This window comes from Cebus imitator, unplaced genomic scaffold (assembly GCF_001604975.1).
Source record: "Cebus imitator isolate Cc_AM_T3 unplaced genomic scaffold, Cebus_imitator-1.0 Scaffold202, whole genome shotgun sequence".
NCBI classification, from domain to species: Eukaryota; Metazoa; Chordata; class Mammalia; order Primates; family Cebidae; genus Cebus; species Cebus imitator.
Window position 1 is genome coordinate 1,876,209 of NW_016107517.1, and position 16,011 is coordinate 1,892,219.

At 40.2% G+C, this 16,011-nt stretch overlaps 1 protein-coding gene across 1 annotated transcript in view; it reads right to left on the minus strand.

Annotated features, from left to right (window-relative positions):
• Positions 1–16,011, minus strand: part of SLC9A4 (solute carrier family 9 member A4) — a 62,534-nt gene that overhangs the window by 9,291 nt on the left and 37,232 nt on the right. Inside the window, exons 7-10 of the mRNA XM_017547850.2 lie at positions 13,799–13,869; positions 11,524–11,685; positions 5,899–5,995; positions 790–921 (exon numbers count right to left, since the gene is read on the minus strand). Coding sequence (XP_017403339.1) covers positions 790–921; positions 5,899–5,995; positions 11,524–11,685; positions 13,799–13,869 — 462 coding nt within the window. The remainder of the gene's footprint in view (positions 1–789; positions 922–5,898; positions 5,996–11,523; positions 11,686–13,798; positions 13,870–16,011) is intronic.

Consider the following 16,011-nt stretch of genomic DNA (forward strand, 5'->3'; position numbering starts at 1 on the left):
AAAAAAAAAAAAAAAAAAAAAAAAATTAAGGTAAAATAAAATAAAGGGAAGAACACAGCCCTGTTCTTTGGCATCTTGTTTGGATTACTGGCTTTTAGTTCCTTTTGTTTAGAAAAAGCAGAACACACTAGTCTCCAATATGTATTTCCTTTCCCTCTCATGATAAAATAGGCCATTAGCAACCTTTTAAAGTTACTCCCTGTCCCCACTGAGGTTAGGTTTGAGATTAGGGTCTGCTTCTCACCCCCCTCCATCCAAAGTGCCAGTAAGACTGGTATGCTATGGCCTCCAATGGGAAGAGTGCAGGAACACAGTGGCTGATGTGAAGGTGAGCCCAGGTGTCTTGGTAACAACTGATCCCTTCCTATATCTTATCGGGAGAGAAGTAAGCCTCCTAGGGTCAGAGGGCCTGGTCCAGACCCAGACCCCACAGTGACCAGGCACTGACCATGAGGACTGAAGGGAGACCGTGGCATGGTCAGTACCCGGTCATCATAAGGTTTGGATCTAGACTCACAGCTCAACAAGTGCATTGCAGTTCCTGTCCCACCATGGAAGGCAAAAGCTTATGGGCAGATGCCTTGGATCCCTAAGGCCCTGGACCCACAGAAAAAGGTTGCCTTGGTGTCCTGCACTCTTACTTTTGTATCTCTCAAGTAACTAGATGAGGTTTTGTTTGTTTAAATATCGACGGTCATGCATGTGAGAATATCCTGTACAGGAACAGGTTCAGCAGGTGACAAACATTTGCAGACTGAAGGAATGTCGCAGTCCCCAGCCCCAGTGTACCGGCTTTCCCCAGGGCAGGCTGTGGCCTTTCCTCATGCTCTCCCTTAACGTGTTCTGGCGGCGGATCAGAATCTCTTTAGCCTGCTTCTCACTTGTCTGGGGTTTGAGGTTGTATTTGTTGTAGGACAGGGTCTGCAGAGAAAAACGGAATGTCAAATACTTAAGGACTCTTCCATACAACTTTCAGCCAAGGAAGCCATGGAAATATCAGGAACCTAAGACCAGGAGAGCGGGTGAGCACCTTGGAGGTAAGCTAGGCATTTGCCTTGGTGATGAACAAGCAAGCCTCAGTCCCCAGAAGAAAAGTCTGTGATCCAAGGTCACCACTCTCAGGGCGCAGCTGTGGCTGGAGCCTCTGCCTTCTGCTCTAATCCTTACAGCAGTTCTTCCCTTAGTTACCCACAGGCTTGGCCTGCCCCATGCACACACTTTCTTTTCCAGGTCATGTTTTTGATGCCAGGCCAATGAATTTAGCAGGAAAGGAAAATACCAAAACTAAACTACTTTGTGAATTTCCATAAGGTTGTTGTTTTTTTTAATTTTGCCAATTAAGGATACCTACGCACACACAATTTCTATCACCATTATCATCAATTCAGAAAGAAAGACTCTTAATCAAAATCACAGGAAGAATATAATCTGAGATTTAAAAAACAAAATCCTTCAAATTGAATCAGTTTAGCTTTATGAGAATGCCTTCCTTGTCCTTTATCCCAGACCAATGGAAACTTGTCATGGACCATACGCCAACATCAGTCAGTCCTCAGACAGATGCTGGTGAAATGCTTAACTGAAATTTCTTCTCCCCCTTGGTGCCCACTAAACGTCCACTAGTGAATGCTCAGTTTGCTAGGGGTCAACAGGTGACACACTGTGTGCACTGATAAGCCACAAAGTCCTAGTGAATGACAAGATTGGGACTGCAGATGCTCTCCCTCCCAAGTCATGGGTGCTGTGACGGGATAGTCAGTTCAACTGCAATAGAGAGAATGCTCTACGTGACAGGTGCTGTGGAAGGCACAGGATTAAATAAGTGAGTAAATCAGAATTACGGTCTTCAAAAGGCTTACAGTGTCCTAGAGAAGTTAAACCAATAGGGATAAGATGCTATGTGTGCAGGTAAGTGATAAGATTCTGGGATCATCGAGGGTCACAGAGTACAGGCAAAGGGCACTTCATCCAGTCTTGGATTGGAAAGATTCAGTGTACTGAGAGAAGTCTTGAAAGATGAGTGAGTGTTATCCTGAAAATAAATTCCAGGAAGAGGAAACACATGAGCTAAGACATCAGCTGTTAACCACCTTGGAGGTGACAGGACAGTCAGAGGATGTGCTGGGAAAGAGCCAGGAATGGGTCTGTTACCACAGAAGAATGGGATGCTTCATTCAAAGTGTATGAGAGGTGAGACTACAAGGGCATGGAGGGGCTGGGGCCAGGCCACAGGCAGCCTGCTAAGGAGTAGAGGCTGAATATTTCAGGCCATGTGTTTTTTAGGTGGGTGCACACACTTCAGACAGTGCCACAAGACACCCCACGAGGTGAGGAACAAAAATACTAATACTTCTATTTCTACTGATTTGTATTCAAACAAATACAAAACAGATTAAGCTCTATTAGTGCTTAATATATGAATTTATAATGTGCCCTCACTCAGTCCATACATGAGACAGTCAAGTCAATAAGGGATTCACAATGGCAATTGTTTTACCAGCTTTCCGTTCATTGTTCATGTTTCAGTGTATGTACATCCCATTAAACAGATTTGTGATTTTCATTGTCTATTAACTAAAGTAATCCTCACAAAATAGATAATTGTATAAAAATAGCATCATAAAGAAGGTGTAAACTGGACTGCCAAGGTGACTCACGCCTGTAATCCTAGCACTTCCGGAGGCCAAGACAAGAGGATCACTGAGCCCAGGAGTTCGAGACCAACCTGGGCAATGTGACTAAACCCCATCTCTACAATAAATACAAAAAAATACCTGGGGATGATGGTATGCACCTGTGGTCCTACTACTCAGGAAGCTGAGGTGGGAGAATCAATTGAGTCTAGGAGGTCAAACCCACAGTGAGCTGTGATCATGCCACTGCATTCTAGCCTGGGTAACAAAGTGAGAGTGACACCTGTCTCCAAGGGGAAAATAAAAGAAGGCATAAACTGAAGGCCGAGGGAACAATGAGGGAAGGGTGAAGCTAACTTTCTCCTTCCTCCAATGGGAGCTCTTTATCAGCCACTTTTAGCAAATTAACAGATCTGACAAGAATTTGGCCCAAAAGGTTGAATTTTGAAGACAGTTTGAAATATGGATTCTTGTCAATCATTAGTAAATACACCTCAACCTATGTGTATTTTATACGTTGAAAAATTTAAAAATGGTAACATGACACTGTTGTGAAAAATAAATCAAGAATTAGGAATGTAGAGACAGATTTTACAATTGCTCATCAATTTTAAAGTCACGCAAAACTGAATTCAGTGTGTGTGTGTGTGTGTTTGTATACACACAACGTATTGCTAGTAGGATTTCCTACACCTAGACCTACACCTAGACTTGGGGAAAGGCTGCACATTTTAAGGAACACTTGGACATTTGGCCTCCTATTTCACCTCCCATAACCTCCCATAACCCACGTGCTTCTCTATTTTGCCTGTCTGCAGGGAGCATAGAAGGCTCTATGCAGGTAACGTGCATGCAAGTTTCTTCCCTCCACTCCCTCCATTTCTGTGTTACAGTGGAGCTTGTATTTCCCACTAAACCTCGAGCCCTAGAGGAGAAGGAAGCTTTTCTTATTCAGTGCAGTGTTCTTGATGTCCAACACATTCTAGATGTGCATTAACTATTTGCTGAAGGAAACTGAAATTGGATAAATTGCTCTCTTCCTTTGAAAGTACGCAGAAATTCTGAGAGTGATCTGATTATCCAGGCTACTCAGGAACCACCCATCAATCTGTGACCTATCCCGGGGAAAGCGGCTTTCCTCTCTTATAGGTTTAGAAATAGTGTTTCTCTGTCTCCATTTCCACTGTGTTTCAGAGAGCTTCCTCTGTGGTTGTCCTACCAGGAACCTCCAGAGTTGAGTCCCTTAAGCTTTCCACCCATGAAGATTCTGTCCTGGGTGTGCTGAGTGGAAGGACTTTAAACAGGATTGGCTGGAGTCCTCCTAGGAGCAACGGATCCAGCAGGGCCAGCTCGGTTTCAGATCAGCTATACATTAGGGTTGCTCAGAGTTAAACTGCATTTATTCTGGTCCTGCCCTGAAGTAAATCCCGATGCCCAGGATGGCCTCTTTCAAAATGTGAACAGTGAGAAATGCCCTGGCCAGCAGGTCTGCACCTATCGCCCAGGCTAGAGAGTGCAGGATGGCCAATGTAGATCCTTTGCGACATTCCTCAAAAATGTAGGTTGTCTGCTAGAAACAGAGTAGATATATAATTGTCCTGAATTGCATTTTCAGGTAGACTTTTCTTTCAAGAGATCAAGAGGACCACATTGGAAGAGAGAATTCTCGTGACCTTTGTAAAGCTGAGTGAGGAAAGGAAGATGGGAAGGGGTAGGGCTGGTGAGTTTGACTTATGAAGTAAGCAAAGCAGAGTCAAAAAGCTACGTCACAGGCTTGTAACTGCCCTCTGTTTATCAATTGTGTTCTCCCTATTTGGCTCCCGTGGTGGTCAGCAATAAACTCTTTAAATGGAAAGAGGACTATGTGCTTTAATTTGAGGGCAATGAGGAAGGGAGATACTGTGTAGCTTAGAAGGTAGAACTCTGGAAGGCAGACTGCATGAGATACTTATTATTAAAAGAGAGGAAAGGAGCCTATCTTGGAACCTGCATCCGAGGAAGAAATGAAAGGATGAGCAGTTGACCTTACCTTAGACTGGATTGGAGTTGTAGCATCTCCACCTCTGTTTCCAGACCCTTCCCTAAACTTGACCTTCATTCACATAGAGAAAAGGCTGAGTACCAGGCACTCTCTGGGCTCTGGCTCTCACTAAGCTAGCCACATTCTTCAAACCAGGAAGTTGTTATCTATTATTTATCTAAGGTGAGATGGGATAGTCTTACTGAAACAGTTTCACTTGGAATGATTTGACAGGTGTGGAATTTACTCTAAGCACACTACCATTGATGCTGACTTGTATTCCTCCAGCTGGTACAGAGCCTCTCACTGACACATTCCTCTGAATCATTGACCTTTGAGTTGAAACAGGAGACCAGAGAACATTAACTTTCATTGGCTTATGTAAGTCTGAAGTCATGAAATGAGCACAGGGTGGGTGGGTGGAAGAACTGTGTTCGTAACCTGGATTTGTTTTGTGACCTTGAACAAGTCAGAAAACCAACTCCACTAACCTCAGCATCTTCTCTTTGAAAATGAGGAGCTTTGCCTAGATGATTTTTTTTTTTTAGTTTCCTTAAGACTATGATCAATGTCACAAAACCAAAGGCCCTCAAAGTGAATTCATTTCTAGTCACATCCAAGTATTAGAATTAGGATGGACAATCAAATCCTCAAACTTGAAAAAACTTCTCATTAGATGACTTCGTTAGATGACTAATTAGATGAATACATTTAACTAAATCAAAGTTTCAGAAAGATTCATCTACTTCCCCCAGAAATGTTCTTAGTATGCACTTTGGACCAGGTCCCAAGGACTAGTATAGATTTTATATCTAGTTCCAAAATTAAGAAATAAGATGTCTCCTTTTATTCAGGAACTGAACTATCTCAACTTTCTCATCTTTACTGTAGTCAATACAATTGAGACAACTGCACTGTGATCAGCATCCTGGTGCCATCTTTGTTCTGTAGTGTGGTGGATGAGCTTCTCTGTAGGGAGACCTGCTGGTTCTGGAAAGCACCAGGCTGCAGGGCTAGGGCAGCCTGCCCCCTAGAGACGATAACTAGATTTACATTTCTTTTTATGCCACAGGTGCCAATTGTGCAGCAGAAACATGGCAATTAACTTTCTATTCTCCAAGCTAAGCAGAGAGAAAATATTCAGCAAGAGACCACCTTAGAGAGGGTGATGTGAGCATCAGGGGACTCCGGAAGGACTGTTTTCAAGAACAGACAATGGGGACCACACAGGTGGCTCGTACACACCCTTTGCCGAACTTGGTACATGTTGCATGTCAGAATGTCCCTTATGGACTCCACATCTTCAGGGGAAAGTCTTTTGATTCCTTGTATCCTCTGGGCCCTGGAATAGTCAATTGGAGAAGAGACAAGCATTATTCTTTCATTTGGCAAGAGGTGCCACAAAAATATCAGTGGGCCTTGCTCTGTACTGAGGGGCATCCTAAGTTCCAGAATCCTACACATAATTTTTCCTGTTGTTCTAGTAAGTTGATTTGAAATGTCAGAACATGTGTCTTGACTTCAGGTTTTAAAAATATTGTTCCTTTATTGATAGCTTATGTATAGTAATTATTTCAACCAATTTTTTTAAAAAAAGGCCTAAAGTGATAACAAACACATTAATTTTTTCCTCCAAATCTGTTGTGAATTGAAATGTTTGTACAATACAATAAAAATCAATTGTTAGAAAATTATACCATGCCATGCAATCCACTAAATGTAACAGAAAAAAAGCTGACTCAGTGAAAGGCAAACTCTTTGCTAGTTTTATACTTACCTAGCTCATTGAGGACAGGTGACAAACAACTCACAGATTAATACCATCTACACACCACATTTTGATTAGCATTTATCTAACAGAATATTAGTTTCATGAGTACATTATATTGGAGTTGTACCTGTAAGGATTTTACCTTTGTTTAAGAAATAATTGAAGAAACCAGAATCACATCTTACAAGGGCAATTAGACCATTTATACCATGAGAGCCAGCCCAGCTCTGAGATATTGTGCACCGTGACCCCTTCCCGCCCCTGGAAGGGATTAAAAGCCGGGTTATGCCTGTGCCCAGGTTAGCAGTCAATGCACAATTGTCCTCTGGGGATTTCAAAGTCCTGACATTGCTAGGGAAAGAATTCTCATGTGCCAAATGTATTTTATTACAATCCCGTGGCAGTAGTTTTAAAAAACTTGGTATTACATGAATAAAATACATTCCAAATGAAACATAAGAACAAAAGAGAGAGAACTAAAAATAATTAACTCCTTTTTTAATACTATCACCTTCCTTAAAATCTTGATATAAACCCTAATGGGTTTGTTCGTTTGTTTGTTTCTAGCTGCAGCTCGTTTGAATTTTGAATGCAGAAGGGCACTGAAGTCTTTGACACCTGTTTGCATATGCTCTTAAAATAATTGGTCACAGACATGAGTAATTATTAGCTTTAATACAGGCCACCTTTTAAGTATTTTTCAAAACATTAGTAGCAATACAGCCATAAACAGCGAAGACATTTTAAAAGAAATGTACATTTGATAAAATATCTTAAAGGACTTGGACACTGGCTGTCACAGCATGCCTGGATTTTGTTTGGCAATGCTGTCTGTAGACTGACTAATGCCCTTTCTGCAAACTGATTGAAATCAGTTTCCATATCTTTACGCTGCGAATGTCACCTCTATTGACACACAGTTACCACCCTTGGTGATCTAAACATTATTATCAGTGCATTTAAACCTAACTGTTTAAATGTCCTTCAAATAACATTTATTCCAATTTAGATATGCCCACACACTTCCACAATCTGAACACATTCCTTTAGTGTGGTGAGCGTGATGCACTGCTAAGCAGAAACAACAGCTAGCCAAATAGTTCCACTTTCTGCTGAAACAATCAAATAGGAGAAACCATTGATAAAGGAAACGGTAATAAAGTTACACTTGATAAAGCAGTAGGTCTAACTTGGCACTCTTCCCAGTTTATAACTGACCACTTTGGGAAGGACAAACCTAGTTAAAGTCTATTCAGGATCTGGCTGGAATGAGCACTCCAGGTATACCAAAGGCACTTCCCTTCGTGGAGCCACACTGAGAAGCCGCAGCTATAGAATTACAGCAGCTGTCATTCTACAGCTATAGAATTGCCTCATGTGGGCAAGGTAATACCTGGAGCTTCCTTCATGCCACTTCATTAGTAAAATCATCCCTGAAATACTCACAGCACAAGCACAGGAGATGCATCTTTAGAAAAACGGAATGAGTAATCATTTCTATATCAAATCAACTTATAAACCAAGACTCTTGTCACTGGACCATTCATTCATTATCTATAAATAAGATCTTCAGCACTTTAAATAAAAATTCTGCCACAATTTCAGTCAAACTGGGAAAATCTGAACCTAAGTATATTTGAATACAATGTCCATATTTCTCATAACTCCTTTTACTTATCATTTATATTGATATATAATACTTGTACATAGTTTTGGGGTATATGTGATAATTTGATACAGTTATATAATCAAATTAGGGTAATTGGGATATCCATCACCTTATATTTTTATCTTTTCTTTATATTAGAAATATTCAAAACATTTGAAATGTACAGTTAAACTATGGTTACTCTACTGTCCTATCAAACACCAGAGCTTATTTCTTCTATCTAAGTGTATATTTGTTCTCACTAATCAACCTCTCTTCAACCTGCCCTCACTCTCTTGTCTCTTTTGGTCAGTTACTATAGTAATGTAAAAACAGGCTTCAATTCTACTACAACATCTAGTAGAATACACATGTCATAGTATGAAGTTCCAAAAGATCAAATATTATTTACTAATTCATTTAGAATAATACACTTTTTTGTAAGCAGCTTAGATGTGAAGTCTGTGGGAAAAGTAGGCTCAGATGACAGGAAGACTTGCCTGCGGTGCAGACAGCGGCACCCACCAGCCGCCCTGTGTGTGCAGCTGCTTTGCATCTTTACAGAGGTCACCAAGATGACCAACATTTGGAATGAGTGATGAGTGGCTGAGAAGATGTTGCTGCTCCTCAAAATACGGTGTTCCCTTGTGGAAGTGAAAAATGGCATCCGAATCTGCTTCCTAGTCTTCCATGTGAGAATGTGGAAATGCGAATTTATACCTGTCAGTGTGTGATCCGTTAGGAAATTCTTAGAGGACAATGAAGTTACTTTGGGTCTCTTTAAAAAATAAATGACATATTAAAATTATTTGAGAGTTTTAAAACACATTTTGAGGTTGTATGGTTGCCATTTGTTATGCCTACAAATATATAAATATTTTAATATCACTTTAATTTTAATCAAAAAATGTTTAAAGCTTCAACCCTTTTAATCAGCTTGAGCCTCTATCTCTGATAATTTCTAACAACTTATCATGGATGAGATGTGCTGCTTCATCAAAGTAATCAAAGTGCATATTCTACATATTCATAGGATTGTTTTGAGTTTAAAATAAGATAACATATGTAAAAGCAATGGGATTCCAAACAATCAACACCATCCAAACTCTGTAAATAGACAACCGTGGTGGCAGCATTCTCCTGAACGTCATAGAATCTGAAAATCTAAACCTTTTGTAGAACAATTGCTTGAACTTCTAAGGAAAAAAATACCTGTGCATTTTGTTGTTATAATCTCATACAGAATAATAAAAAGCAAACTGAGTACACATTTCTTTTTCCTATTATTGTATGAAGGTTTGTTTTGTAAAAAATTAGCTGCTTTGATCTTAGGAGAGGAATTCCTTTTTGCTTCATGTCCTACAGATTTCTGATGAGATCAAATAAATGCAGTTTAAATACTAAATATGTATTAAATATCAACTTTAAAAAATCTCTCCCACCCCAGTTAACTAACTGCTTGGGTTATAGGAGGAAAAGGAATTATCTCGTACCTATAAGGCTCTCTCACTAATCTTAAATTCATTTCTAAAGAATTATTGACTCAAACAGCAGGCCCCACTCCAAATAAAACTGGTTTAAAGATTGTCTTGAGGTCAGAAATGCTTATGGCTGATGTAATGTAATACAAAAATTCAAAATATGCTTTACCACCTGGCAGACTGATTCTCATTTGAGATAACACCCCTACCTTCCTAGACCAAGAGCTCACATAAGTGAGCAAAGCAATTGAGGAAGTTTCTAATGGTCTAAACTGCATTAACTGGCATTCATCCCTCAGTGAGCAGGTCAAACACGAGGAGCCCAGGTGACGTGCACCTCTCATAGACTTGCATAGCTCTCTATTCTTTAAGATTATGTTTGTGTGGACTTTTTTATGAATGTCATGACCCAACCAGCAGAGTATGGTGTCTATGAGGGCAAGGCCTGTGTCTGCTTCATGGTGCCTGGCACATATGAAGTGTCTAACAGACAGGATTTGATCAAAGGTGTCAAATGCAAGAGGATTCCAAAAAACTCAGTAACTAAGATAAGTCAGATTTAAATGCAAAATTTTTAGAAATAAAGGTCAATGCAAAAAATTCTTGACAAATATAATATCAACATTTTAAATAAAAAGAAGATCGATATGCCTGACGTTTCCTTTGCCTGGGGCTCCACTGTGATGCAGCAGAGCATTGCCAATATATATCTGTCAGCACTTTTCCACTTTAATATCAGAAATTTCCTTAAAGCCATGTGATGGGCAGCACCAAAACAAACCAACAAACCCCACCATGACTCCCAGAGAAAAGTCACTAAGAAATAAGGCAGAAAACTTTTTATTATACTGAGATATCCTCAGGGACGCTAGTTAAGATTCTTCTCAGGCCATGTAAGAAATGCAAGGGCGTTTCTGATTTATTAGCAGGCAAGGGATGAAGGTGTTGTCTCAGAAATAACAGTCAGGAAATAGTGACAATTTTATTGCTACCTATTCTTAGCTCTTCTTCCAACTTGCTTTTTAAATGTGAAGACATAATTGAAGCATATGAGCAAGTGCTTTTACCTGCGGAAGACAACAGGATGGAGGGGTCCATGTTCCTTAACCTAAATACATGTTGTGAGTAATTTTCCCAATTTATAAACTATTCGTTGGAGAAAAACTGGGCGTCTTTGGGAGATTAATGAATTCATTTGACATTGAAGAGGCTCTCATTAACAGCTTAAGAAGTATTTAGCCAGCTCTTGGGACAAGTGGCTATCAGAGGCTCTACTACATTGCAGAGAAAATCATCTTGTAATGATGGATTTATATTCCAGTGTCTCCCCTCCCTATGTCCTGCTTCCACAACAACACCCTGTGGTCCTCTGTTCCCCAGAAGGCCAGGCAACTCCCTGCTCCTACTCTAAGCTGGTCTCACATAGACTCAAGGCAAATTTCACAGTCTCAGGTAGACCTTCGCCTTACATGCAATTACAAACACAACTTTCTCTTTATATAATCCACCAATGACCACACCTCTTGCTATCATCACTCATTCCCAAATCCAACTTATCATCTCAGAAAGCTAACTCATCTCCCATGTAAAAGAAGAAGAGAAATGGCTTATGGGAAGAAACACAATGGTAGGAAAGATAGAATCACATGCACAGGGGTCATGTCAGGAGGAAAATGAGACAGTCTTGTGAAATATGCTGCGATTCTACACATTCACTTGCCCTTCCCTCCCAAAGAAAGGTATCATACAACCCTAAGTAAGCAACATTTGCTAGAAAGTAATTTTTCAGAAACTAGGTAAAATATGTTGAGCTTGGACCACACCATAAAAATGCCAAAACTTAGATTACATATTTTCTTCTTCATATTTCTGCCTCTTTACTCCTCGTATACCTTTAAATGAGGCAATGAGTTAGTGCCCCTTGGAATTCTGACAGTGAAAGTTTAGAACAAAGAACAGACAGGACTTACTGATGGGGTATGGAGAAAGCCGTAGAGCTTAGTATCCCAGTCTCCACCATCTCGATGGCTTGTTTCATTTCCAGCTTCTTATACAAAGAAACAATGCTTGATTTGGGTAGGTTCTCTCTGATGAGGATTTTTCGTAAGTATCTATGATCAAACTTCTTAAACCTAAAAACAAAAACCAACATTTTGGAAATCTTGAATGTCTATATGTGTTACATAAGTATACATTTCGCTTAAAACAAACTACTTACTACTTAACTTTATTCTGAGGAAACATCAGGATGGTGCCTGGAATTCACAGCATTTGAACACATTTTTTAAAAAAATTCATAGTATTTATGCATTTTTTAAAATAAAAAAAGAATGGCCTCCTGGCCTGAATACATTGAAAATCAACTAAACAAAAGGAAGGGACAAGCTGCAATCAGGGCAAAAAGTGTGCATAAGTGAGGCGCGGGGGAGGCCCAGCCCAGCTCAGCTCCAATTGTAAGAGAAAAAATGAGGGGGCTGAAGCTTTTGAACAAGTGTTCCATTCTAATAGCTCATAACAGCGGCAGCTGCACTTACAGTAATACTGGCCTATTCAACCAGAAACCAATAACTTTAAATGGCCCGGTAGTTACAGTAGTTTTGCCCCATTATGCTGCAGATCATTTTGAATCCTACCAATTAAAGGGAAGAAAAAAACCCTACATATGTCCCAATAGCCTGAATGATGGAGACTCTGAATAGGCGAGACTGATGGCCGCTGACTATTGTAAGGAATCTCTGGCCGGCCCATTAGACTGAGCTGTGCTATGCATATGGTGCCTTCGGAGTCAGCCATTTGTTTGGAGTTGGAATTTTCAACACTTTCAATCATTTTACATTCAAAGAGTAGTTTGTCCACCTGCTTTATTTTCTGGAGGCGCACATAGCTTCCCGGGCTGCTGGCTTATTATCTGGCAATTGGTTTCCTGGTCCATAAGGTGCGCAGGCTCTGTCAGCTAAGTCCCTTCAGGGTTAGGGGCTGGCTTCCTGAGCTTTGCTGTCTCAGGTCGGCTCAGACCAGGTCTCCTTTTGTTCCAACTGGCTCGATCTTCTGTCTTCTAGTTTTCTGCCCTCATGAGAAGCCATGGCTTTTGTGTATTCTCAACCCACGGTAATCACCTTCCCAACCCAAACACTCTCCCTGACATTCTTCTCACTGAGCTCACCTTAATCTTGTCCTGTTGAACTCCAGAGGCTGCCCTCCTCCTCACCTTCCTGGGTTCTTTGTGTCTCCTGATGTGCTGGGTCCTCCCTCTGTGCCCTCCACATTCTGACTCGCTCTTGCTTCCCTGCCAGCCTCCCTGACCACTTCTTCCCAAACTCCTTCTGCCCTTTCTTTTCCTTGCCTGAGCCATAAGACTGGGGGAGTGGGAGCTTCTCAGAGCCCCGTCCTCAGTGAACTTCCAGCTACTCACTGACAACTGACAACCTTCATCTCCAGCTACAACCTCCCTCCTGAACTGGAAACTAAATCCAGTAAGACAATTCATTCTGAAAGGTGAGATATGGTGGAGAAGAGGGATTTGGGCATTTTAAAAAAGACCCTTAAAGATCTTCCACCGTGGCCTCCCCACAATGGAGGAATCCCTTCCCAGGATTCCTCAGCAGGCACCAAACTCTCTTTCCAACCTCTTGAAGCTGGCCATTTCATGGTACATCTGATCTGGTTTTATCATTGGGAAACTTGTCCTTGTTTTTTTTTTTTTTTTTTGAAATGGAGTTTTGCATTTGTGGCCCAAGCTGGAGTGCAATGGTGCTATCTCGGCTCACCACAACCTGCACCTCACAAGTTCAAGCGATTCTCCTGCCTCAGCCTCCCCAGTAGCTGGGATTACAGGCATGTTCCACCACGCCTAGCTAATTTTTTTGTATTTTTAGTAGAGACAGGGTTTCTCCATGTTGGTCAGATTGGTCTCGAACTCCCAACCTCAGGTGATCCGCCTGCCTTGGCCTCCCAAAATGCTGGGATTACAGGTGTGAGCCACCACGCCTGGCCTTGTCCTTGTTTTTAACTTAAATCTGCCTTTCCTAATTCCTACCCATTAGCTGTACTGGTTCTCTCTGAAACTACCTACACCAAGTCTACTGCTTCTTCCACCTGACGCCTCTTCATTTTCCAGGCTTAGCATGCCCTGGAATTTCAGTTGCTTCCTGTAGGGTATGGCTCTGGAGCACTTCATCTGCTTGGTCTCCCTTCCCCATGCCATATATATTCTTCGTCAGTGAGTGAAACCCTCAGCTTCCTTACTTGTCTCTCACTTGGTAGTGACTCCAGTGCCCACACACATCTTCAATTCCAGCTTTTAAGTGATCCATCAACTGCCAAACAAACACAAGAAAATGACTGGCAGAGAAAAGCCAACTCTGAAAGACACACAGGACAGATAAGACCCTTTAAAAAACAAAGGAGGCTTTAATTTTCTGGGGCATATCTGACTTTCTATCACTCTGTTCATGTAATAAAATATTTGATACCTTTTATTGTAATTTCAACTTTTTTTGTGGTTTAAAGACTTTGTAGATAAGTTTCTTGATAATTCACATAATATGTAATGAAAACAGGGCACCTGGCATTTGCTTTGGATAATACATTTCTAGAATGATCTAGGAAATTTCTTATTACTGAAATCATTTGGAAGACAATAATAATATTAAAATATATCATATTTAAGATATTATGAAATAATAGTAATAACTGTTACTTTTAATTTCATTGCAAAAGATCACACTGTTATCCAATCAATAATTTCTGAAAATATAATTCTATAAATATTCTACTATAATAACATATAATAACAAAATATCTATTTTTCTCATTTTAAGATGCTTGTTTGATCTAAGTACTTGCATTTCACCACGGATTTGTTTTATCCAAAATTGTTTACGAAAATTTAGGAAAAAGTGCAATCTTCAAACTAATTATGAATTAGTCTCCAAATATTTTAAATTTGAAATCATTGAAGTCTATTCTGGCTTCTGAATTTTATTTTGAAAAACAGATTCAAATATCAAATTAATTCTTAAGTAATTGATTCACTATCTTCTACCAAAAATTATAACTTTTTTGAGGAAAAGAAAAATAAATCAGAGAAGACTAAATTATCCAAGTTTCATGGACTTAGGTGGATTATCTGATTTGTCAAAATAATAAATCATAAGAGATAAAGATAGAGACAAAAATCTACAATCAGGTTAAGGTGTTACATATGATAAAACAGTCACTACTTCTCTGTTCCTTACTTTCAAATGGCCTTGAAAATTTTTCATTTGAATTTCCTGGAATTTAAATAACCAAATTTCCTAGGTTACTTTGACCATGAACTTTAGGGTAGATTTTGGAAGACTTCATCATTCATCAGTTTCTCCAATATTAAAATGGTGAACTCTCAGGGATAGAAGAAACCTAAACTTTTTCAGATTCAACTATCTCCTCAAAACTTGAATCTCATGTACAGCAACTATGTCACAAGTTCCCAATCACAGGTTACACACGTCCACTTCAGCTTCAGGTGTGCCAATCAGGAAATGATTGTCAGGATGCTCTTTCATTAACTCAGTTGAAGTGCCCACCTATAACCCTTCAGACATGAGTTCTCATGTCTACTCCTTGGAGCTCTACACAGTGGCATCCCTTCAATGTTGTGCTGAACTTAAACAAACAGGTAGAAACCATGCTCAATGTCATATTCATCTTTGCCAGACTGGGATATTTTCACTAAAATCTGCCACTCAGTCATGTTTGCAAAAGAAGCAGCACCCTTTACGCCTCCTCTGTTAAGAGTTCAAACAGGGCAGAGGACCTCGTATTTCATTCAACAGTGATTTTAGAAGCAAGCAGGATGACTTTGAATGTTAGTCACTGTGATAGTATTTTGAGGCATCAGTTTAGGTAGGCATGTCACCAGTTATTCAATCAAACACTACTCTAGATGTTACTGTAAATGAATTTTATAGATCTGATTAATAATTCGATTATCACTTGTCTTAACTAGGGAGATGACCCCAGATAATCTGGGTGGGCCTGATTTAATCAGTTGAAAGGCCTTAAGAATAGGCCTGAGGCTTCCCTGATGAAGAAAAAATCCTACCTGGGGACAGCAGCTTTGGTTCACGCCTGAAAGTTCCAGTCTGCCCTTCTGGATGGCCTGTCCCATGGATTTTGGACTTTCCTAGCCAGCCCCCACAGTAGCAAAAAACAATTCCCTACAACAAATCTCTTCATATATCTGTATCTATATATCTATTTCTGTATCTGTCTATCTATCCATCCATCCTACTGGCTCTGCTTCTCTGTTGAATCCTGATGGAAATACCACCAGCTTGGACAAAAAAGGAGGACAAAATGAAAGAAAGATGTCAGACCCTCACAATTCTGTAAGCAAGAAATAGACTGATAAAATTACTCAGGTGCAAATGGGTGCTACCTTTATTAAAAAGGAAGCATGATTCAGAGGGTGAAGT